At 36.8% G+C, this 26,204-nt stretch overlaps 1 protein-coding gene across 1 annotated transcript in view; it reads left to right on the top strand.

Annotated features, from left to right (window-relative positions):
* Positions 1-26,204, top strand: part of LOC107690349 (pleckstrin homology domain-containing family A member 7-like) — a 108,088-nt gene that overhangs the window by 31,968 nt on the left and 49,916 nt on the right. The window contains exon 4 of the mRNA XM_016488649.1: positions 19,814-19,897. Within this exon, the coding sequence (XP_016344135.1) occupies positions 19,814-19,897 (84 nt within the window). The remainder of the gene's footprint in view (positions 1-19,813; positions 19,898-26,204) is intronic.

Genomic DNA, 26,204 nt, shown 5'->3' with positions numbered 1-26,204 from the left:
TGTAGTATATATATATATATATATATATATATATATATATTTTAAAGAAATGAATGTTTGTTCAGCAAAGATGCATGAAAAAGATCAAAAGTGACAGTAAATACATTTATAATTTTGTTCAAATTAATGCTTTTGAAATTTCTATTCATCAAACAATCCTGAAAAAAGATATCATTGTTTCCATATAAATATTAAGCATCACAACTGTTTTCAACATTGATAATAATAAGAAATGTTTCTTGAGCACCAAATCAGTATAATAGAATGATTTCTGAAGGGCCATGTGACATTAAAGACACTGATTGGCTATACTGAAATAGAAAACAGTTTAAATTGTAATTTTTCACAATATTTCACATTTTAACTATATTTTTGATCAAATAAATGCTTCTTTCAAAAACACTAAAAAAATAAATCTTACCAACCCCAACACTTTTGAACGATGTGTAAATATCTTGGTGCATATCAATGAAAAAAAAAAATCTATTAAACATAATTTTTGATGTACTATTTTATTAAAATATGAAAACATGCCTAGATTATATTCAGCTAGATTTTATTGCATTTTATTTATAATGTTTCCTCTGATCAAGTGGTCTATATATATTATGCTGTAGCATCAAAAACCTGAACCTTTACTTTTAAATATTTTAATCACCAAACCCTACTTGATTTACTGCGTTTATCTTTTAGTTTTGACCTTTGACCTCATTATTTCCCCAAACAAATACTTATAAATAACCTGTGACCTTCATTCTCAAACTAGCCTGAATTTTAAGCTATTTTGGGAAGCTAAATTTAGGTCAAACCTAGAGTCAGGTCTGCATGACTCATCATGTAAACACAAACATTCAGTGACCAGGAATATTACAATATCAACATCATTGGTTGAACATAATCTGCCCTTCCTCTGCCTCTGTGTGTGTGTGCGTGTGTATGTCTCTCTTTTTGTGTGTGTGTGTGTGTGGGAATGAGTGCAGTGACTCATACAGGCAGCAGATTGAATCAAGAGGGAACAATAGATTTTGGCATGGATCAAAGAGACGGTATTACCTGTTTCCTGCCTCATTTTACCTTCTGTAGGCCACGACAGCAGCACTCTCGATTCTTCTTACATCCTCCTCAATAGCAAAACAACATCTCTCACAGAGAAGAAGGGCCACACTGCTGGGCCTCGGGCAGCTGGAGACTATTTTAAACTGAGATCCATGTTTCCTCTGGCCTCAGTGGACCTCCGCCTCTGCTTTTACTTCAGACGTCAAGTATCAGTTTTATGCAGCTCAACAGCATCAGTAAAGCACTGAGGAATATGAACATGACTCGAAGCTCAATTAGATGTGGTATGTTTTTTTTTTCTTTACTCCATTCACGCCTTCTGGGCTTCTTATCAGGGTTTAACAAATCTGCAGCCACAAGTGCCAACTGTTTTTTTTTTTCTGAGATATATGCTAATAGCTTTCAAACTCTGTTTTGCATATGCTTGCTCTGAGGCTACACATTGGAAGAATTATCTTTTGTCCTTGATAAATCTGTTACTCTGTCTGCCTGTTTTTTGTTTTTCCGGTCACATTTACTGTTGTTTTGTGAATTTAATGGTCAAAATCGATGGGTGTCTGTGCAATCGGGAATTCCACTCGAGGGCGAAAGATTTCCTCAAACAGATTACGCATCGGGTTCAAGTTGGTCATGTGAATTCGCTGCATTGACCAACAGAAAGCTGCTTGGTTTGAAAGTGACTGAGCTGTGTTTCATACACTGCTGCACTACTGACAATGAATAATGGATGTTTTTTTTGTCAAACAAAATTTTGCTAATGTCTTATGGGCAAAAAAATCCAGTAGTTATGTTTCTGGATCATATCTCTGCACATTTTCTCATTTTTTTCTTTTTTTTTTCATAAAATATAAAAATCTTATTTTATTTTCTCATTCTGATGATGTCACAAATGATTGTGATTGAAAATGGCAATATGCTATCAAGACAGATATTTCAGTATTTTTTAAGTGATGATTGATGATGATGATGATGATGATGATGGCGGCCTCCGTGGCGTGCTCTGCAGTTGTTTTTGTGTTTTTGTTAGTTTGTCCTGTCTTTAGTTATATCCCTGCAATCAGTTTCACCAGAGACGAATTGCTGGACATTCGGCACTACACATCACCCGATATATTACCGGTTTTCGACTATTCTGATGTTTTGCTGGACATAGTAGTTGGCGGAGCAGCTGCGCTGATCAAGCGTTTCAGGACGCGCAGACGGGGCAAGCAAGCCGGCGCCCTCGTGAAGCTCAGGCAGCGCAGATTTCAAACGCTGTTGCCTAACATCCATCTGGCGAACCTCCGCTCTCTACCCAACAAAACGGACGAACTCCTTCTGCTCTCCTGGACAAACTGAATGACGCCATACCGGACAGCATGTTAAGATTCTGTTTCTTTACATGTATTTGTTTACTGACCGTTGCATGCAATCGTGAAATACAGCATTGATTTTTTTAAATTGGCTATTCGTTTGTGTGAGAAAAAAAAAAAGATTTCGGGTTCGGGCTCTAAATTGAACTGTGCCACTCGGGTCGGGTCAGGCTGGGTCAGACGATCTCGGGTACGGGTCGGGTTCGGGCTTCAGTTTAAAGCCTGTGCAGACCTCTACTCTGGACCCCTCACATCCAGCACACTCCCTCTTTGAACTGTTGCCATCTGGTTGACGCTACAGAGCTCTGAGCACCAGAACGGCCAGACACAGGAATAGTTTCTTCCCTCAGGCAATCCATCTCATGAACACTTGACAATAATCGTGGAACACGCAACACTATTTATTCACTCATACACTTATTTATCTAACACACACACTTAGTCTACACCACAAATTTGCACATAATATACCTGTACATACAAAACTGTCTTATTGTAATATACCTGCACATACAATTGTCAATTTATATATTTTTATTTCTTATTTACTTGTTCTATTTTTTATTCTTTTATTCTTCTTTTATTATCTGTGTTTTTGTACTGTCGCTGTCATTCTGTTGCACTGCGGAAGCTTCTGTCATGAAAACAAATTCCTCATATGTGAAAACATATCTGGCAATAAAGCTCATTCTGATTCTGATTCTGATTCTGATTACTGCCAATGAGATTCTGGCATAGAGTTTGGCTTAGAAATTAATTTAGAAATTGGCCCAGAAATTGCAGACAGGTATAGGATCTTTGTTTAGAGTTTTTCTTTCTGATAAGGAACACTGACCAAAGTTGTTTCCATAGAGTTATTCACATATTATACTAAATATAAGAGTTTGTTTAGATGTATTAACAAATATTGACAACAGGAGAAACGTTGTTCCAGAAGATAACTAACATCCTCTTTAATCTGTTAACCAGCATAACATGTCATTCCAGTTTGTCCAGTTGGGTGACACTGGAGTTCGAGTAAAGTTGCTTTACATGTCATTTGAATACCGTGTCATCAGAGCAATTCTGTTTACACTCAACCGCTCCTCTGTCATAGTTTAACGTTCCCATGACTTGTCAGGTTCACTGAAATTTGATTCGAGTGAAAGACAGAGAAAGGGATATTCCCACACTAGAAATATCACAAGGGCTTCTGTGTTGTGTTTTTACACCCAAAGTTAAATATCTTTGCACCTATAGCCGATGTACTCCATTGTAACAATATAAATGGTGTCGTTTTCTTGTCATTTTTTCTTAGCTAACATACCCACATGTCTGTAAAGTAACGTCAGGGTATGTCTTTAATTTGAATTCAGTATATATTAATGATAAAAACCGATGGCTGCATAAAAATTTGGCTGCATGGCTGATTCTGAAGTGATTCATTTATTTATACATTCTATATTTTGCTTTCAATGTCTCTCAGATCGCAAGATCGCTCTCAAGACACAACATTCTGCTCTCTGAAGTATTGACAAAGGATTATACTTTCTCTCCTAATAACTTTCAAGGCTTAATTTGCTCACCGTTGACGCGACTGGTTAATCTCATTTCTCCAGACGTCTGAGCTATTGAGTTTCTTGAAGGAGGTGAAGGAGGCTTGTGAATTACTTCTGATATCATAGACAGGAAGAGACAGCGGTTTGCGTAACAGAGGGGTTAGGAAGTTAATTGAAAAGACCTTGTGAACCTTGTTTCATCCACGGGAGCCTTATTTTACTTTCTATTCAATATCATGTGCTGGAATCCTACAAAGGAAAAATAATTGAAAGAATCATATTCTACTTTTGTGAATTTAAGCAGGAGGACTTTTAAAGAGTTCCATCTGTTTTTGGTCAAAGGAATCCAGGACTTCACTAACTTGATTCAAACTAAGTTGGCTTCAAGTTACAGGTGAATACTAGTCGTGGTATTGAAGGTGGGAGAGAGCACTGTACATTCACTCCCCCCACCTACAATCCCTGCCGGTATGAGATTAGAACCCGCAACCTTTGGGTTACGAGTCCGACTCTCCAACCATTAGGCCACGACTTCCCCCACTCGTTAGTATTGTCATAAATATTGATTTTTGTATGTATAGCGAAATGGTTTCCCGTTTTGCGGAGAATTGATACACTAGTACCAGCTGTGTTTTGTTTTTTTTGTCTCCCTCCCTGCCAAAATTAAACCTTGTGGGTTTAACTCTTTAAAGTGAAGAAATTGTTACTGTGAAGTAAAATAATTAATATACCTATTCTAAAATATTCATCATCGTAGTCATGTATCCATTTTTTTCATGGTATTGTATTAATACAAATTCTAGTATTGAAACACTAATATGCATCCATTTGAAATACTATCTGTTGGCTTTCATTTATAGGCTTATAAGTAGCTGATCTTAGTTGTTAAATAAGACCACAGTATTAAAGCAGAAGGTCATAAGTAACAGCATGTGAAAGTGATTTCTTATTCCAGCGGTGTTTATCCTGCCTGATTCATCTTCCTTTTGATCCCTCTTGCATTTTTCTCTCTCCAGCGTCCTGCCTCTCTGACTGTCACAATTGATTTTGGAGATAAGCAGCCTTCAAAGTCTTATTGCACACTGCCAAGAATCTCCAAGCTACATGATGGATTACGTCAAATTGCCATCTATACTTATCCATGAATGAGCTCATTTTGTGACAGTGGCTTGTTGATGCCTCTATATCAAATGGCAGGATGTAAAACAGACATTAAACTGAGATAAGTGTCTTGGGTTGACTAGTGAGGATATAAATTTGTGCCATATAGCCACTCAGATAGAAGTCATATTCATGATGTGTTGCCAAAGACTTGTCTTTTTTCAGATACTGAACAGATTGCTCTTTATCTGTCTTTAAAGACAGATAGAGATCTTTCCTTCTCATACCTCTCAGAGAGGTCATTGGCCTGACGGTTGAAGTGGCTCTTCCATGTCATCTTCAGGGCTATTGACTGTCAGATAAATGTTTTGTGATTTGAGAAAGTGTTAGCCGCACAACACCCTAATGACTGCCATTATTTTGAATGTAGCCACATTTAAGCAGGACTGTATAAATCTAGAGCTTTACGCAATTAAAGCTGGGCGATACATTGAATATTGGTATGGTAATTTTGCTGACAATATTAAATTAGGGAGTATCGTGAATATCGTGATAACATGCTTTGCAGTGTTAAACATTGTAGTCAATCCAGTGTTAATTTTGACAGGCATTTTTGATTTAGTCTTAGTCTTTATCTTGAGACGAAAATGCTTAATAGTCTTAGTCACATTTTAGTCATTTGAATCTTTCATAGTTTTAGTCGACGAAAAGTCATTGCATTTTTGTCGACTTTTAGTCATTACTTTTAGTCAAACTGCAGTTACCAACATTTATTTTGGTAGCTATTTTATATGTAGTCTTCAAACAAAAATAATCATTATTCTTCTCTCTTTAGACCAAATCAATTAAGCTTATGAGAAATTTGAATCAAGGATTGAATTTGGAAAAACTTGAATAAATGATGACAATTTTCATTTTTGGGTGAACTATCCCTTTAACAGTAGTGAAAAGGGAGCAACTTATAAAAATTATAGTTGTTCATATATAAAATATATAATATATATAATTTATAATTTTTGAAAAAGAAGCAGAATAAGACAATAAGACAAATACGAAAGAGATACAAATTAAACAAATTTTTCAGATACAGTAGGTTTACTTAAAGAGCAGGCCATATGGGTTTTGAAATATATCTCTTTTGCAGTTTATAACATAGCTATCCTTACATGAAAACAATATGCAAAGTTGTTAATCAAAAAAGTTTATGATAAATAAAGATATTGTCTCTCAAAAGAGAGAGTCGATTCTGAATCGCCTTAACGAGTCGTCATATTTTCGAATCTTTTGCCTGTTACCGGTATACGTCACTGGGTAGCAGAGTTCTCGCTATGAACTGGCAGATCAATGTTTCAATGTTTGGCAGATCATACTTCTTTTCTCTCCAAAACGGTAGGAAGTTAAATGAAATGCAATGTGGAGGATGTTAACTGTGACAAGATGATTGACAGGCCAGTTTACAGTGACAGGGTGCGTGTGTCTATGCGACAGAGTGTCCGTTAAAGACGCAGTTATGTGATGTGATAGTATGTCCCAAAGCTTGCCTACTCTTCTACTACACACTCAAAAGTGTGTACTTTTTCTTCACCAAAAGAGTACATACTTCAAGGGCATAGTATAAGTAGGCACATTGAGACGCAGCATAAGAGTTTTTCATTTGCTGTACCAAGTCTGAGAGTGTTTGGACAAGTTTGAACTGCTTGGAGTCTCTGGACATATAAAATGTGCCAAAAATGAAATGACGAGAATTGAAGATTACTGTTTTATGAGAGCTTCGTTCGTTGCACTGCGATGGAGTGCTTGGATTATTACCATTCGTGTAGGCTGCTCCTTTTCCAGTTGTGTTTGGGCCGTATGGAAGCTCAATCATCAGACATTAAGCGCTGAGAAGTAATGCTGCTGACAAAGGAACAACGAGACTAAAGATTACCGAGCTATGAGAGTTTCGCTGGCTGCACAGTGGACGGGTGTCCGGATGTTCACTACGCCATTCGTTATTCAGCTGTGTTTGAGCTACGTGGGATTGGAATGCTGTGAGTGAGTTTCGTCTTGTCTTGTGCGGACCCACTGACTGTACGTTGGAGGTAGGACTTGAACAGTTCATTCTTCCTCCTCAACAAAGCCATTTAATCACCATCGGCTCTCGGAAAAGATGGGTTTAGTGGATATCTAACCCGCGCCGCAACCACACACACACACACACACACACACACACACACACACACACACACACACACACACACACACACACACACACACACAAACATCACTCATCTTTTTTTGAACCCAAAATTTAAGGACATAAACATTCAAATTAGTTATTTGAATTGTTGAAAGAGTCATGGGTTCAACTGTGTTGATTTTGCAGTAAACACTTTGTATATATTGTTACAATTGCTGTTCTCTTCATATCATGTCTTTTTCAAGGAGGGGCAAAAAAATCTCCTTTTTAAAGGGGTCATATGATGTTGCTAAGAAGGAGCGTCCGGAAGGATATGTGACGACCCCGGGCTGGACTCCGCTTCATCCACGGTGAAAGCCGATCTGGCGATCCATAGCTCGAAGTTGATGTACTTCCTCAGCGACCAGCACAGATCAGCTCCAGGCATGACGAAGCCATATCGTCCTCTTTTGGAAGGCCAAACAAAGTAGTTTTGCTTTCACAACGAAACACACAGCGCCTTCACGACATGGCGGCAGCAACAATACTACAGCGAGAATAAAAGTTACGCCTTCTTTCTTTGCGTGAACATTTGGGCGGCGTTATGCAAATCTTCCCACATTGTGACGTAGACATGTGGGGGCGTGTTAGAATGAGCCGTTTTAGGTAGGCATGGTTGACTCTTAACTTTTATAAAGAATATCTCTTTGGATTTGAGACTTTAGTCTTTGCAACTTTACAGATCTTCTTTATGCACCAAGAGCTTGTAACACTCCAAAGAGAAAGGAAAAATTGAAATCGCATCATATGACCCCTTTAAATTATTCCATCTGCTAAGCCATCAGACTGCCAATCGGAGAAGTGTGATTCGTCACTTAACAGAACATGTTTCCACTGCTCCAGAGTCCAGTGGTGGCGTGCTTTACATCACTCCATCTGAAGCTTGGCATTGTACTTGGTGATGAGGCTTGCATGTAGCTGCTCGGCAAGGGAAACCCATTCCATGAAGCCCCCACCGCACAGTTTTTGTGCCCAGTGGGAGTTTGGAACTCTTTAGCTATGGAATCAGCTGAGCGTTGGCAAATTTTAGGCCCTTTTTACCCCTGGTTTTAAGATGTGTTTTGGTCGATCTGATCACAAGTGGATGATGCTAAATACAGGTGTAAACAGGGTAGAGATGTAACGATTCACTCAACTCATGATTCGATTCGATTCACTTTTTTTTTTTAACAAAATGAGATTTAAGACAAATTATAAATTAAATGTGTCCTTTTATTATTGCTTGGACAAAATACTGTCTGTTATGGGGAAGTCGTGGCCTAATGGTTAGAGAGTCGGACTCATAACCCAAAGGTTGCGGGTTCGAGTCTCGTACCGGCAGGGATTGTAGGTGGGGGGAGTGAATGTACAGCGCTCTCTTCCACCTTCAATACCACGACTGAGGTGCAAGGCACCGAACCCCCAACTGCTCCCCGGGCACCGCAGCATAAATGGCTGCCCACTGCTCCGGGTGTGTGTTCATGGTGTGTGTGTGTGTTCACTGCTGTGTGTGTGCACTTTGGATGGGTAAATGCAGAGCACTAATTCCGAGTATGAGTCACCATACTTGGCCACATGTCACTTCACTTCACTTCACACTTCACTTCACAAAAAGTTTCTTTGTGAAATTGAAATATAGGCTAACGCTATAATAATATACTAATATAGCACTTATAAATGATTGCTCTTTTGTTGGTTTTGATTGCTTCTGTTGTCCTCAGTCGCTTTGGATAAAAGCGTTTGCTAAATAACAAAATTTAAATATAATGTAAATGTAAATAACAAAACTAAATTGAAATTTTAAAACAAGCTCCAAATCAAATAAATAAGTAACACAAATAAAAGAAATATCTTCATAAAAACAAACTAAGGCTTTGTCTGTGCTCTTTCCATTTAAAATTAGAGGCAACCACTGCATTTTAATCATGATCCAAACAAAGATGCTGCATGCATGCAACATGAGCAGTTTTTAATCTAAATTACATTGTACAATTTCAAAATTTGAAGCAAAAACAATGGTTTGACTTCAGTTTTGTGAAACTGTGCATAAAAAATATCTGCATGAAACAGAAACAGCAGACGAGCTGAATGAGATGCAGATTCACTCTCTGCCAGCAGGTGGCGCTTAAAGCATTTCTTTGGTTTCCGCTGTAAACAAAGCAGCGCTGCACTTATGAACTTTAATATGCATTATACAGAAGCAAGATGAAAAGAAAAAATACCATCAAAAGACAGTAAGTTCCCCTCAGACATACATTCATATAAACTCTATCAACTAAACAAATAACATGATTTGTTTAGCATCTCAACCGATTTGAATCGTCACATATTTAAATCGATTTTCAACCGGCTCGCGGTTAATCGTTACATTCCTGAAACGGGGTGTAAAATGCTTTGAGCTTGTCCACTTTTGACCACTTCCAGAGGTAGTCGGTTCGGATTGCTCTCGTAGTGTGGACGCTCATGTGGTCAAATGCATTCAAACTGACACTAAAGACAGATAATAAGGGACTTGTTGTTGGGAAGCGCGCTAGTCAGACGGGATTTAAGCTTTGCTGGGCTGAAGCAGAAAGTTTATTTTGAAAAACAGCAGAAATATACGAAAATGTTCCAGCCATTGGTCATCAGTAACCAATGAGCACAATGTTTATCAACCAGTCCTGACTAGCACTAACCCACAGCATTCAGCATTCTGTCTATCATTGCAAAAATGAAAGCAGCTTTCCTCGTCTCATTCTGTCGTTGCATTTTGCGAGCATATGAAAGTTGTGTGAGCTTATTTTGTCCACTGGATCAAAATAGCTGAAAAAGCCCATACATATACATGAACACCACTTTCTGCAGCATCTTTCTTCGCTAACACCATAAGCAGCATAAATCTGATGTAATATTAGTAAGATTAGTGCGCATCAACATTTATGCACACAACATTGGTATTCTGACGAAAACAGAGAGACCCGCCCATAGACGCTCCTCTCAAAGAAATCAGGACAGAGGCATTTGAAAGTGGACAGAAGAGACGGACAGTGTCTCCCTCATATACGTTTGATCCGATCAACCCAAACGCATCAAACAGGGCCTCACACACTATGCACCTCAGTACTTGGTGACCCCACTCTGTGACTTTACATGGTCTTCCAACGTGATCTCATGATAATTTGTATGTATTTTACGTAAAATGTGGTACTATAAAACGTACATTTACTTACGTTTTTACAGGCACTAAAACGTACAATACTGACGTATTTTCAGCCTCTAAACGTACAAATACTTACGTATTTTCAGCATTTAAACGTACAAAACTGATGTATTGACGACACCTAAAAATGAATCCTTATGAATATTGAAATTGCGGCATTCATTTTATTAGTTTTTAGTTGTCATATGAATTACTTTGTTTTCAGTTGCATTATTAAATGGTTTACTCGTTTACTTATGAAATGATAACATTTCGTTTTGTTGTGATTTCTGCTGCCAGCTCGTTTCCAAGAATATGCCTACATAATGTTAAACACGACTTCACTTTAAACCTTAAAATAAATAAGAACGCTCATTGGCTCTTGCCTGCATTCGTCACAGATTGCGACATGCCTTGTTTCTGGTGAGGTGTGTTTGAATGATGCGCGCGTGCGCCTTCACGAGTTCACGGAGTGGATCGGGAAAATTATCTGGATAATATTTTCAGCGATTAACAACATAAATTCTGCTCTGGATCACACACACCTACTGTATTCCGCCAGAGAGGACTGCGGGTGCAACGTATCATTTGGATTACATTTGGTACTACTTTTGACATTTTTGCAATAAGTAAATGATTGTAATGGCATTTATCTGTCCGTCATGTTTTTTTTATACTGTACAGAAATGTTTAGGTTTATAGGTAGGAGTGGAATTAGCGACTATAAAAATATTTTAATGCTATATTATTACTAAAATGGTTATTTTCCTACGTATTTCGGTCATTTGCGTTTTATCCTTTCATATTCGCTATAAAATTGGTAGGTTAAGGGGTCTAAAAATCTAAATTGCATATTAATAAAATGATAAAAATGCATATTCGCTATAAAATGGGTAGGTTTAGGTTTGGGGTAGGTTAAGGGGTCTAAAAATCTAAATTGCTTATTGATAAAATGATAAAAATGCATGGATACGAATATCTTAATGATATAAACGATACGTAAATATTTGTATGTTTTTTAGCTAAAAATACGTAGCGATTTGTACGTTTTAAACGTTGAAATACGTCTAAATTGTACGTTTTAGCATTAATATAAACGTACAAAAGTGTACGTTTTGTGCTTGTAAATGTTACGTATTAATACCTACGTATAAACATGAGACCAGGCTGGGTCTTCCAAGTTGTTGCTGTTCCTAAATGCTTCCACGTTCCAATAATACTTCTTACTGTTGAACTTGGAATATCTTGCAGGAATGAAATTTCACAAACTGACTTATTGCAAAAGTGCCATCCTATCACAGTGCCACACTTGAATTTACTGATTTTTTCGTTGAGCTCCTCAGAACGACCCTTTCTTTCACAAATGTTTTGGAAACATTTTGGAGACATGTTGTGATATTTTTAGCGATGTCACCCAACCCTAGACGCAAGGTCATAGACTTGAGTTGCACTCACAGTTCTCCTGCCTTACCAGGACTACTTAAGTAGCTCTTCTGTGTCCTTTCCCTGAGTTGAAACTCAATTTCAGTAAACACGTGACCTGCTAGGCTGTTGGTGTCTGAGACTGTTGTAGAAGTAAGATACTAAATGTGGCGTCCCATTTCATAGAACCAATTCCCACTCGGACGTTATTGTATATACAGTGCTGACAGCAAAATTTTCATTACCTTTCCAATGACAGATTAATGAGTAATCTGTTGGTGAGAATTTGCTCTTGAGGGATAAAACAGTTGGTATGCAACAGCTGGCACTGAATGGTTTATGGTTATGATGAACAGTTTAGACAAAATGACAAGGTACGATACAGCATGACGCTACATTTCTTAACAGATATTTTCCTTTAAAAAAACAAAAGTGTCATGTTGCTGGCTCTCAGCTCCTATTACAAGAGAGATGGCATAGCTTGGCATACTTTAATTCTACTCCAGCAGCTAGCTTAGATATTTTAGTTACATTTTCATTAGATTCCATGCTCTATTCTTATTACACTGCTGGCAAGTCTCTAGAGGCAAAGTTTGGCTGCATCCCAGCATTCTATTACAATTCATCTTATGTACAGTATTAATATCTTTTATGTACCAATGAAACAAGTCTGACACTTCCCTAGTCAATTTGCAGGTACTTTTAACTGCTTTTGTTGGTATTTACTGTCCATCTGTATAGAAACATTTTTGTTGACTTTGTTTCGTACACATTTTGTCAGGCTGTCAGGAATTCAACTGGTATTGCAGTTAAATACTGAGGTTATGTCTGCCAAAATGCATTCAACAGATCCTAATACTGTGCAGTTTAACTATACTAACTATACTAGCAAGGGAGAGAGAATTATTTTTCTGCTAACAAATTTGCAATTAATGGGTGCAGTACAGCCAGTGACCTCATACATAAAACCATGCATATAAATGTTGCCATATATATATATTTATGTGTATGTCAATGAATTGCTGCTGAATTGACCACTGTTTTGGCATACAGTTGCAGTCATGTGCTTTAGGAAACCCATTTTTGGAAAACACTGAGAGCAAGCCATCACAACACTGCAAACTATTGCCAAAAATTGCAATTGAGCATTCAACATGCAGATGCATGTGTTGTATTATTCATTGTGTTTTTTATGTGGCAATGCTTGTCATTAGGTTGTTAAAGGCATTTAAGATGTCAGATGAACAAGACTGTCTAGAATAAATGGACTGAAATATACGGCTTGTGATGACCCATGCGTTATGTGCATCATCCCTGGGTTGAATTGTGGTATTGCTCCGCCTTCCAACTGATTGTTCTCTGATGGGTTCATCGAGGACACCTGCTGTTGGTTTCCTGTCTTGCCTTTTAAAAAGCAGTATGACAACTGGCCAGAGGCGAGCTGCATTTTGGACTTGATGCATGTGTTGTATTATTCATTGTGTTTTTTATGTGGCAATGCTTGTCATTAGGTTGTTAAAGGCATTTAAGATGTCAGATGAACAAGACTGTCTAGAATAAATGGACTGAAATATACGGCTTGTGATGACCCATGCGTTATGTGCATCATCCCTGGGTTGAATTGTGGTATTGCTCCGCCTTCCAACTGATTGTTCTCTGATGGGTTCATCGAGGACACCTGCTGTTGGTTTCCTGTCTTGCCTTTTAAAAAGCAGTATGACAACTGGCCAGAAGCGAGCTGCATTTTGGACTTGGTTTCGTTTGGTTTCTGTTTAACGTTGTTTTACTTTATACATCCAACATTACTACAGACCATTACACTTTCATGCATTCACTTAACTTTACACCACTGATTCCTGACTGCTTCATGTTACATTGTTTCTTTCTGTATAGTTCTATTTTGTTAATAAATTTAGTATGTTATTTGCACTTTCTTGTGTGTCCCCGTTTTTGTTACGTCCTTTTCGAGCCATGGGGCGTAACATGGCTGTTTTTCTTTGTAGCAACATTTCAACAAAATTCCCAGAAATAAAGATAATAACAAGAAATGTTTTAACACATTTGCCATTTAAAAATGTTTCATCTTGTCATTCTTTTAAAAATTATTTTGCACTCTTTGCATGACAGAAATTCAGTATCATTAGAGCTCAGTTAGTATGAAATCCTTGCATTTTTGTATTCTGTAGGAAACTCTAGTATACAAGTAGACTATTGTGCAGAAGTTTGGGGTCAGTAAGTATTTTTTTTTTTTTTTTTTTGATGGAATTAGTACTTTTTATTTCGCAAGAATGCATTAAATTGGTCCAAAGTGACAGTAATGTTTATAATGTTCCAAAAGATTTCTGTTTTAAATAAATGCTGTTCTTTTGAACATTTATTCATCAAAGAATTCTGAAAAAATCATGGTTTCCACAAAAAACTGTTTTCAAGAGTAATAATAGTAATAAGGATAATGTGAGATGGCAGACTGGCTGCTGTGAATTCAGCTTTGTCATTACAGAAATAAGTTACATTTTAACATGTTAAAATAGAAAACAGTTATTTTAAACTGTAATAATATTTTACAAACTTACAGTTTTTACTTTATCAAATAACTGCAACCTTGGTGAGCATAAGAGACTTAAAAAAGAAAAGAAAAAAGCATTTAAAAATCTTACAGACCCTAAACTTTTGAACTTTTGGTACTAGTGTATGTTCCAAGCATTAAAGGGGTCATATGATGCGATTAAAAATGTTCCTTTCTCTTTGAAGTGTTACAAGCTCTTGGTGCATAAAGAAGATCTGTAAAGTTGCAAAGACTAAAGTCTCAAATCCAAAGAGATATTCTTTATAAAAGTTAAGAGTCAACCACGCCTACCTAAAACGGCTCGTTCTAACATGCCTCCACATGTCTACGTCACGATGTGGGAAGATTTGCATAATGCCGCCCAAATGTTCACGCAGAGAAAGAAAATACTTTTTTCTCGCTGTAGTATTGTTGCTGCCGCCATGTCGTGAAGGCAAGCAGAGTCCAGCCCGGGGGTCGTCACATGTGGTTGCCGCAAGCCCACCTGCCGCTCCTTCGTCGAATCCGCTGGCAGCGCCGTTCTCAAGCCCGCCTGCCACCGCTCACTCTAGCTGCCGGCCTCCGCTCACTCAAGCCCGAGTATGTGGAAAATAATGTGTTTTTTTAACTTTAATCCGCATAAACACATTTCATTACACCAAATACACAAAATAATGTTCTTTTTAGCAACATCATATGACCCCTTTAAGGTTTGACTAATAACTCATGCAGAAGGGTTATTACTTCAGTCTTAGCAAGCTCTAGGAGCTCTTTTCAGGGGTCGGCTCTCTCAGTGCCTTGACACTGACACAAGACACCACTACACCGCTGGCATTTTACCCTCCCAACCATACGAGACAGCTAGACACTCTAAAGCCCCGGCAACAGAGACAGAGCGCTGAAGCCTAAGCTGTGAAGAGACAGGTAAACAAAAGCCTGCTGCTGTTCTGCAACACTGTATATGGCATCAGAGGGACGCTTAATGATTGTAAGTGGAGACCAGGTCATGTTCACCATTGTGAAAATGCTCTCACTGAAGTAATGGGGTCTCTTAAGTACGGTTTTAGCTTACTGGTAAACAAGCTGCACTAGCGTGTTTTCTAAAGGCGATGTCTGGCTGGTTTGCAGAGTGTTTTCACAGTGTGAAGTTCAGTCTTGCTTTAGTTAAATTTTAATTTCAGCTGATTTACTGTTATGTGCTTCTGAGATATGCAAGTAACCAAGCTTTTAATGCGACTGAAACTTAATAATATAGTCGAATGCAATAATGAAACTACTCAATGAATCATTTCACAGCTTATAACATTATATTAAATGGCTGTCATATGAAACATTTTTGGCTGCTGTACATAGCATTAAATTGCATGCTGACACTAGGTCAGTGTGTGGGATTTCTAACTGATTATGTGGTGATTCATTGTTCTCATTGTAATCAGGGGTCCTGCATTAAATGTCAGAAGATGAAATTTGTATCTGAGCTTTTTTGTATATTTCATCTCTCTCCCTCATTCTGTGTGATGTGAATGGGAATAACCTTGTCCCAGTGAAAGAGCCATTTGAAATGCTTTTCAACCTGCTTCCGGTGTTTAAACACAGCTTATCTGAACATTTTTAAATAGACACCAGCTTTACATGCCCATTGAACAAATAATGGTTCAAGGCAATTCATTTTGCAGCTGTAAACATACCAGCTGGCTTTTGCCAAGCAATATAGAGACAAATCCTTCACTTTGGGGCGAGTTGTCTGTTTAATTGAGAGATTGTAGCCTTTTAATTTGTTTCTGACACATTTAAGCAGTCATCTGACGTGCACTAGCTGGATATAGTCTTGGATCCTCAGATAACTGAATGCATAGTTCTTCTTGTCTTTCACTTGCAGTTTGGCTTGTGTTGTGCCAAGTTTTCTTGAGGGTCTCATCAGCTGTTATGACCACTTGATTTAACTTCCAGTCATCATGATTCAGAGAGTCTTGTCACAAATTGAAAAGAAATTCATAAAGTGTGGCAGTGATGTCTTAAAAAACAGGTGACAAGACAAGCTACTAAAGGAAATCAACAGACCGGCTGAGAAATATTGACTTGAATTTGAAGTGAAAAGTCTGGTTCACATTACAGCTTATTCTCAATGACGGACGGACATGTTAAGCAAATAACTAGTTTTAGTTTTTCTGTTTCCTTTTATGAGCCATCTCATATGAGCCATCTCTTATGTTTATCTGAAATATTTTATAGCATGATAATGAACCAGCCTGGAAAACATTTATTCAAAATCAGTATGGCAGAAAAAAAAAACTGCAAAAAAATAAAATAAATAATGACATAAAAAAAAAAAAATCGAAATAGAATTTGCATCAAATTTGACACCAAACCTAAATGTAGGGTTGCACAATTTGGGAAAAATTATATTTATTATTAAATAATACTACTAATAATAATTATATACAAATATTATTTATGTGTATGTATATATATATATATATATATATATATATACTTTTGTAAAAAAATAAAATAAATACAGAGCCACACTTCACAGTGAACATACAGCATATTTATTTGATTTGATTAAATCACAGCCTTTGTGTAATTTCAGTTTTTTTTTTCATATAATGGTGTATATTTAAAAGTATAAGGTGGTACTGATGTAGCATTGCAGCAAGACGTAGTGAGTATTTCTACACAATCACATGAGACTAAACAGGTGTTGCGATTATAAAGATCCAGGGGCTCCTTTCAAGGATGCACACCATGTTTGTGCACACAAATCCTTCACTTATCACAGGCTGTCAGCCAGAATAGTAAAGAGCTCCATTACAAACAACTGTAAAGCTTATATAGTCGCTGCAACCTGTGGCATCTCCATGCAGTGAATTATGGTCTTTAAATATATAGGAGCGACTGGAAAGGAAACAATGTGCTCTGACCTCACCTCTACCTCTCTCTGCCTCAGTGGAAGTGTGAAAGCATGTCGAGTTCACGTTTACACTCTTGATGCACACCAGTGTGTTCTGCTGTTGAAAGGATGCCTCGTGACTTCAAAGCATTCCTGTTCAGATAGGGAGGGTTTTACATTCAAGGCTTTGAGGTCAGTTTGCATCCATTTAAAAATAGCTTATATTTTGAGGGGGAAAAAAATAAATCAACACCCAATTTTTATAATGCCAAGAAACTACATTTCATGTCTTCTATTTGGTTTCAAATTTATTTTATTTATTAATTGATTTTATGAGCTTTTTATTATAAATAATTTCAGAGCTCTACTATGGCTTCTTCTGCATGGCTTGTCTGCCAAATATTCAGGACGTAGCGTGGGAGTTGATGGTGGTGGAGTCATGTCTGATACCAGTTGCTTTATCTCTTAGGAACCAGTGAGCTTCCTGCACTTTGCTTGAATACTACTACAGTCTCCAAGGCTGAATTTATCTTGGCTCTTTATTACAACAGAACAGCGCTCTTTCATACTGTTACTGTATATTGCTTTCAGTTAGCTTAAAGACTGTATATTTACGAAGAAACATTTGGGTTCCGGAAGTAAAAATTATATTAATTTTCTTCATAGGGGAATTGATTTTGAAACCTTTAAAGAGCTACAAGGTTAATGTAGCAAGGTTTTTAATAAATGGTATATTCTTTTGTTGAAGCCACCAGATGCATTATTTAATCCTTTTTTTTTTAAATGATCATGTTTAACAGTGAGAATTCCGGTTAAAAACTACATTACCCATGATTCTGCAGATAAATTTCCAGAAATCGGAGAATCAAAACAATCAAATTGCATCAAAAGAATGCTTTAGCTTCCACCCACTACCATAAAGCGCTGCAAATGATGTAATTGTTTTATATTTCTTCATAATTTTTCATTTGATTGTCATTCGTAATGTTTCATGAGATTGTAGTTCTTACCCTCATTAAAGCCGTTAAGCACACAGTCGTGCACCTTTGTCTTTTTACCTGGTTTTCAAATTTTTGTTTTTTGGTAAAAGATGCAAAGTTTGTTGTGCTTCACCTCAGCTGATTGGTTTGGTTCACTGCTTATAGCCTGTAACTCTTTAACAGAGACTTTTAATTAATAGAAAAACATTAGGATAAATACTTTCAAGGTCCAAGGAACCAAAGTTGTTGAAAAAGTGGGCAGGCACTGTTGCAGTCTATATGGCAGAATAAGTCCCACCTTCTACATAAATGAGCCAATCGTCAGTTGGTAAAGTCATTGGAGCTGCCATTAGAAGCAGTTAGTGTCCTGAGACGTGTGCTTGGGACTGTGCATTGGCTGGACCAACCTGCTAATGAAGCTTAAGAAACAACATCTATGGGATGGTTATTGTCAGATTTTGGTGCTGATTTTTCCTTATGAAATTTCGCTAATGTGTCCATACCTTAAAGCAACTGTATGTAGTTCTGAGTATTTTTTTTAGATTATGTAGAGTTTGAGTGAAATTCACCATTGTAAATATATCACTGTCATAATTACAGCGAATAATTGTACAAGTGGCTTTGGCTGTACACATGCATTTGTTGCTGCCGTAAAGTAATCCGGCCTTTTCACTGAATTTCGTACCCACTCACCAAACTTGCATACTCCCAGTCCCAAAACATACATCTGGTGAAAGAAACAAAAGCCATTCGCCTTATTTGAAGTCGGTGTACCATTAGAATGATTTTGTTAAAGTGACATTTCAAGATAAAAAATGTGCATACAGTTGTTTTAAGTTACGTTGTAGTTTGAGCGTATAATTATAATTATATAACCTTCAGATTTCTTTATCAGACTTCTTTTCTTTTGTGTTCCTTTTGCACACATTTTCGATTAACACTCTGCAGCCATTAAACAGATTTGAAAGGTGCTTTTTATCAGCTCAGACATAGACTGCAGTGTAACTTTGATTACAGTACTTATGCATGCAGTTATTTAGTCTCTTGTTGTTATTTAGTCTCTTGGTGTTCATTTCATGAAGCACTTTAATGCATAGTAGAGACAATGCCCCTGTTCATATGGTGCACAGTCTGTTTCTGCTGTGCAGTCGTGTCCCCCTCAAATGTAACAGACCACTCTTGATGTTGATGCAGTTTCCTAAAATAGGCACATTGGAAATACATGTCACGCTGACATGTTGCCAAACCTCAGACTATGTTACACTGAGAGTATAAATCTTTTCCAGTTGTACCTTACTAACTTACTGTTTGTAATATTATAGATGATATTAGGTTATATACTGCATATATGTTTGCATTAATCTGTGGTTACTCTGTAAGCAACATGATTAAAGAGGCAAAACACCACTGATTATCACTGGTGTGTGTGATTTGTTTTGTGACGGACATGTCTAGGAAAATCCAAGGTGTTGATTGTGCTGATGTTCAGATGGTGTTTTTGTGGCATAATAATCACCATGCTAATTCGCTTTGTTTTTGTCTTATCTGTAGCCATAACCAGAAGACGACTACTTTCATACATCCAGTGACAGGCCAGATCTCTGCTGAGAATTCTGATTTCAGACTTCAGGACCAGTAAGTATTGTCTTTTGACATGACTAGGTCACTTCTTGTTTGGTTTTATTTATGTTCTGTCGCAAACTAGCAGCCCAGTTCTTGAGTTTGGTTTCTAATAACATAGATGAAATATTGAGACTTCATATACTTTTAAGTTGCTAAACAGCTCAGGCTGCTTGTCTCATGCTCCATGCATGTCAGCAAGGGCTTTTATTAAGCATGAATGAAGCATGAGTGAATTGCATATGGAACCAAAATTATCCCAGCAGCATTTTCTCTCAAAACTGTTTTTAAAGATTAAATGTAAGCCTGTAATGGGTACAAATAATAAATTGCAGGGTACATTTATCACATTTGACCCGATGAGCGTTTAAATAGTAACATTACCAACTATTAATTAAAAGCTATTAATAGACTTGTATCAGTAATTAAGTGATGCAAGTTGCATAATCAGATTACTTTTTTTTAAGTAACTAGTGATGTAATGCATTACTTTTTAATTTACAAGAAAATATCTATCTTTTTCAAATTAGTAATGCCAGTTCCTTTGTTTTCCCATTTATTGACTGGCAGCAAAGCTGAAAGGTTTGTTTGAGCTGAATCCTCTACTGTACAAATGTGAATTAGCATTTCTTTCAGATGGAGGCTTATTCATTTCACTTTTAGTGTCGAAGAGCTTTTACATTTGCCAAAAAAAGAAATGTCTTATGTTAAAAACAAAAAAGCAAGCCCAGCACCGATGAGAAAAACTAACGCAAAAGTAGCACAACGCATTACTTTCCACGAAAAGTAACTAATACAATTAGTTACTTTTTTAGGGAGTAACGCAATATTGTAATGCATTACTTTTAAAAGTAACTTTCCCCAACACTGGTAATTAAATAGGAGTATTTCCTATTTTGATATTATACACTACCATTCAAATATTTGGGGTCAGTAAGGTATTTTTTGAAAGAAATTAATACTTTTTTTCAGCAAGAATGCATTAAATTTATCAAACATGACAGTAAAGACTTTTACATTGTTACATAAAAAAATTACATTTCAAATGAATGCTGTTCTTTTTTGCTAAACTTGATTTTTATCAAAGAATCCTGGTTAAAACATATCACGATATTCATTAAGTAGCACAACTGTTATCAACACTGATTATAAGAAATGTTTCTTAGACACCAAATCAGCATATTAGATTGATTTCTGAAGGATTTATGTGGACTAATGGCTGCTGAAAATTCACAGAAATAGATTAAATTTGAAAAAATATATTAAAATAGAAAACAGTTATTTAATTATATTTTACAATATTACTGTTTTTACTATATTTTTATCAAATAAATGCAGGCTTGGTGAACTTAAGAGACTTTTTAAAAAGCATTTTAAAAATCAGTACCATCATACGGTTGTGATATATCATGCTAATGATCTATATGTTAGCAGATGCAGAGCTGGAAGGATACAGCTGACTTAAGTATCACATGTCTCCACTGGCATTTGCCAATAGTCTCACTCACTCAGATCCCCTCTTGCTGCTGTCAAGTTGTAACTTATATTATAGCTGTCTGTTTTCTCAAACATGCGCACAGGGCACTTGGGTTGTTATGCTCTTCAATAATGGTTTGTACAGGAAAATATGTCGAAATTCAGTGGTATTCCTTATCAGAGACAAACTTTGGGCTGTTTCATTTTATGCTGTTAAGAGATACATCAAAATCTTTCAGGTTATGTTAGGGAACCTCATAATAACGCTACACAGTCCAACAGCCTTAGTCCGAGAAGGATCTGCCATTAGAACATTGTTTCAACAGCTGCCCACCGGTCTTATCTAACCTGGATCTCTCTAAAAGCAGCTCATATTAGTGCATATATTTCAAAGACTGGGCCTCTCTTAGCGTCTGTCTGTGAGCAGGAGGCTGTATTCTCCTGCCACTTCCAAATGAATGCATTTCATTAACAGCTGTGTGGGTGCATGGGGCTTTCTGAGAACCGCAGGTAATGTGTCATTGGCTCTTAATGTATCAGCAGACCAGGCACATGCTGGAAAGATCTAATATGTGCTGTAGGGATCATATAATAACCTAACTACTATACATTAAGCAGAGTATGAGGATAGATTGTTCTGGAAGAACTTGTTCTCCTTTGATACTTTTATTGAAATATAATTGTGACTCAATTTTAAATTTTTGGTATAACTTTTTGGTAAACGGACTTTGGTGCAGAATAGGGTTGGGCCGATAGACGATGCCATTGTCCATCGCCGATGGCTGATACACATCACGATGTTGAGCCGACATCGTGATCCCCCCCCCATACCCCCCGCAATCCGCCGCATCCAAATACCATGTTCGGAAAGAAAATGACATGTATACGGAACCCCTAAAGGGAATAAATATGAGATGGGAGGAAAGTACATATTTTAATAATTTCTCTCGCAGTTATATCATTGGGTAATTATACAGTATATAAATAGTGGGCATCAGGGAGCCGCTATTATGCCTGGCATTGAAACTGCTTTTGAATGCACGAGCGCTTTTTAGTTTCACTTTCACTTTTAAGATTCGCGATCACACGTACTCTGTTTATACTATGGAGTGGCAGTACTTACCACACATTTTACAAGATTAGATGTTTGTCAGTGGTGCTCAGAATCTGCAATTCATTCTCAATCGTCCTCAGTCATCTCTCCTCCTTACTAGTGGTAAGTGGAATTTTATTTACTGTTATGTAACAGGCAACCATGGAGTGGCAGTACTTTCCACACATTTTACAAGATTAGATGTTTGTCAGTGGTGCTCAGAATCTGCAATTCATTCTCAATCGTCCTCAGTCATCTCTCCTCCTTACTAGTGGTAAGTGGAATTTTATTTACTGTTATGTAACAGGCAACCATTAGCAATCGTTTTCTCGTTTCGGGCACAACCCCAAACCCCCCCCTCCGCCGATGTCATCATCCATCGTGATGCTTCACTGTAGACATCGCCCGATGCCAATTTTGTAGACATCGCCCAACCCTAGTGCAGAACTCATTTTGCACTGTTTTTTACCACAGACATATATTATACTATTGCTTTTCTAAGTGATCATACAATTTTCTGGTGGAAAACATGCAGTAACATCTTATATTGACACATCTAATATATCATAGAGACTCAATATATCAGAGAGGACTCGTTTGGCTTGGGACAGTATACACAGACCCTGTATGGGGCCCCAGAGGCCCCTCAACATATCTAAGCATCAGAATATCCCAGTTTGATTTTGGTGTTATTTATGAACTATTATAATATTAGTTCATATTTTGACTTGACATCGCTGAATCAACAATGAACTGATTTAACTAATAAACTGACTGTTTTCTATTGTCCTCTTGCATTATCGGCACAGGTTTTTCCTATTTAACACTGTAAAGCTGCTTTAACACAATCTGTATTGTATAAAGCACTGTATAAATAAAGGTGACTTGACTTGAATAAGAATTTATTTTTATGTTTTCCGTTTTCTTTTTAGTAGTTTAAGTTTTAGTAATTTTATTATGTGCATTTGTCATTTTTATTTTATTTTATTTTATTATTATTATTATAATATATAAATTTCCAGTTAGCTTTAATATATTTTTATTTTAGTTTTTTTAATTTTAGTGCTTAAATTTATTTATTTCAGTTAGCTGCCAAGACGGAAAACAATTAATAGTTTTAGTTAACAATAACATAACTGCCATAGACAGTGAGTCACAGTGAGATTGTATCAGTTTATATAGCTTTTAAATTTTAGGCTAGCTTTAAACATCAATATTTTCATACCTAAAAGATTTCTAAACTTCAAAAGCAATGTTTTTAGAAATTTTGATCCTTTCATGTCAGTGCTGCACCATGCTGCTATACCGTGCTGATTCTTTCCACACCTTTACTAAGAGCCACTGAATAAAAGGTGCTAGAGAGATTTGAGTGCCCAAAGCCCACAGATTCTTCAAGTGTGCATATCTAGAAGGATGGTCTGTTTTTCTTTTTCTTTTGTATGTTGGCTCTTTGCATATCTGGCCATCTGTTCTAAGATTCTAAGTGTGAGAGCCGTGCTGTGAGGATTCCTGAACCATCTCCTTGCTGACTCTACCTCTTATATAAGGAGAATCTGATTAAAATTGATGAAAAAGAACAAACATATGTCATACAGGTTTATGTGAATGGTTTGGGTTATGGTTTGCCATAACTATAACACAGTGGCATTTTATGGTAGTGAGGTTTTGGGAGTAGAGTATAAGAATAGTTTGAAGAGGACAGAAATGATATATTTTGTCGCACTGTTCTTATGATTTGACAGTCCTCAAAGTCAGAGTATAATGACAGTTATGCAAAGTAAATCTTCCATTGTTGTTTAGGCAGTAGATTGTATTTACTAAATGTTGTGGTCCTTGTAGACAGTTTCCTTTGTAATTATGCCAGCTGGAATCAGTAGATGAGACATTTTATCTATAAGCACTCAGAAAAAGCTGCAATCTATGTATGGTTTTTTAGTCAGGGAGTGCTTTTGTGATAAAGGATAGAAAGAGATAGAACAGATTTAACATGCATTTGACATACATCTGAACAGATTTTAAAATACTGGGCATTATGCACTTGTTGACTTTGTAAATAGTTACAGTGGAAGAACTACTGGGCATCGTACACTAAACGGTTGAGGATCACACACTACCAGACTTTCAAGTCAGTCTGAACACAAGAAACTCACGCAGAAACACGTAGCTTATTGTTATAGTAGGAAGCACATGACAAATGAAGACAGTGTGTTCTAAAATCAGCTCAAAATATCACACTTGTTTGATATCCTCCATCTGGATGGAATCATAATCTGTAGCTAAAAAAAATCAGAGTCTGTGGCCATCAAACACTATGCAAATTTCTATGAAATCTGTCAGCTCAAATCTGCAAACTGGCTCTGACTTTCGGCAACTAGTGTCAACTTGTCCAGACTGAAAATCAGGGCAAAAAACTGGACAAATCTTGTGTAGAGTATTCTAGTCTTAAGATAAATTAATAGCAGTAAATTCAGTCTGCTCTGATTATTGTAATGTTGAAACTCATAGAGGACACTTTTGGTTCCTCTCGGACTGAAGAGGAGCCAAAACCAGTGGTTCTGTCCTAGTTTGCTGTCTGTGTTTCTTAGTTTTGATAACTGGGATATCATTTAAAAAAAATGTAAATGCATGGATCTCCTATAGGAATATTGATTACAGTTCAGAAGTTTGGGAATGTGTGTGTTTTTTTTTTTTTTTAAGAAATGTATACTTTTATTCAGCGTGGACGCATTAAATTCATCAAACGTGACAAAAAGACATTTATAATGTTACAAAAGATTTCTATTTCAAATTAATGCTGTTCTTTTGAATTTTATATTTATGAAAGTCCTGAAAAAAAGTTTAATGGTTTCAATGAAAATATTAAGCAGCACAACAGTATTCAACATTGATTAAAATAAGAAATGTTTCTTGTGCAACAAATCAGCATATTAGAATGATTTCTGAAGGATCATGTGACACTACAGACGGGAGTAATGGCTGCTGACAATTCACCTTTGCATCACAGGAATAAATTACATTATAAAATATATTTTATTTCATTTTATTTCATTTTATTACAGTTTTTCTGGATTTAGATCAAATAAATGCAGTCTTGGTAAGCATCAAGTCTTCTGTCAAAAACATTTTAAAAAATCCTACCGACCCCAACATTTTTAATAGTAGTGTATTCCTTTATTAAGATGCAGAAGATTTACTAAAAACAGTGAAAGTCACTGAAGACAGAGTCTGCAAAGCAATGGAAATTATCATTGCATCAGTTTGAGTTGCCATATGTGTCCTCTCTTTTTGAAGTTGGTTTAAAACAATGCTAGATTGGATTTACTTAAAGGGGTCATATGATGCGATTTCAATTTTTCCTTTCTCTTTGAAGTGTTACAAGCTCTTGGTGCATAAAGAAGATCTGTAAAGTTGCAAAGACTAAAGTCTCAAATCCAAAGAGATATTCTTTATAAAAGTTAAGAGTCAACCACGCCTACCTAAAACGGATCGTTCTAACATGCCCCCACATGTCTACGTCACGATGTGGGAAGATTTGCATAACACCGCACAAATGTTCACGCAAAGAAAGAAGGCGTAACTTTTATTCTCGCTGTAGTATTGTTGCTGCCGCCGCCATGTCGTGAAGGCACTGTGTGTTTCGTTGTGAAAGCGAAACTACTTTGTTTGGCCTTCCAAAAGAGGACGATATCCGCTTCGTCATGCCTGGAGCTGATCCGTGCTGGTCGCTGAGGAAATACATCAATACTGCGCTGT

Source organism: Sinocyclocheilus anshuiensis, unplaced genomic scaffold, assembly GCF_001515605.1.
Source record: "Sinocyclocheilus anshuiensis isolate Anshui unplaced genomic scaffold, SAMN03320099.WGS_v1.1 scaffold609, whole genome shotgun sequence".
Lineage (NCBI taxonomy): Eukaryota > Metazoa > Chordata > Actinopteri > Cypriniformes > Cyprinidae > Sinocyclocheilus > Sinocyclocheilus anshuiensis.
Note: the sequence above shows the minus strand (reverse complement) of the source record. Positions and strands in the feature narration are given on the sequence as shown.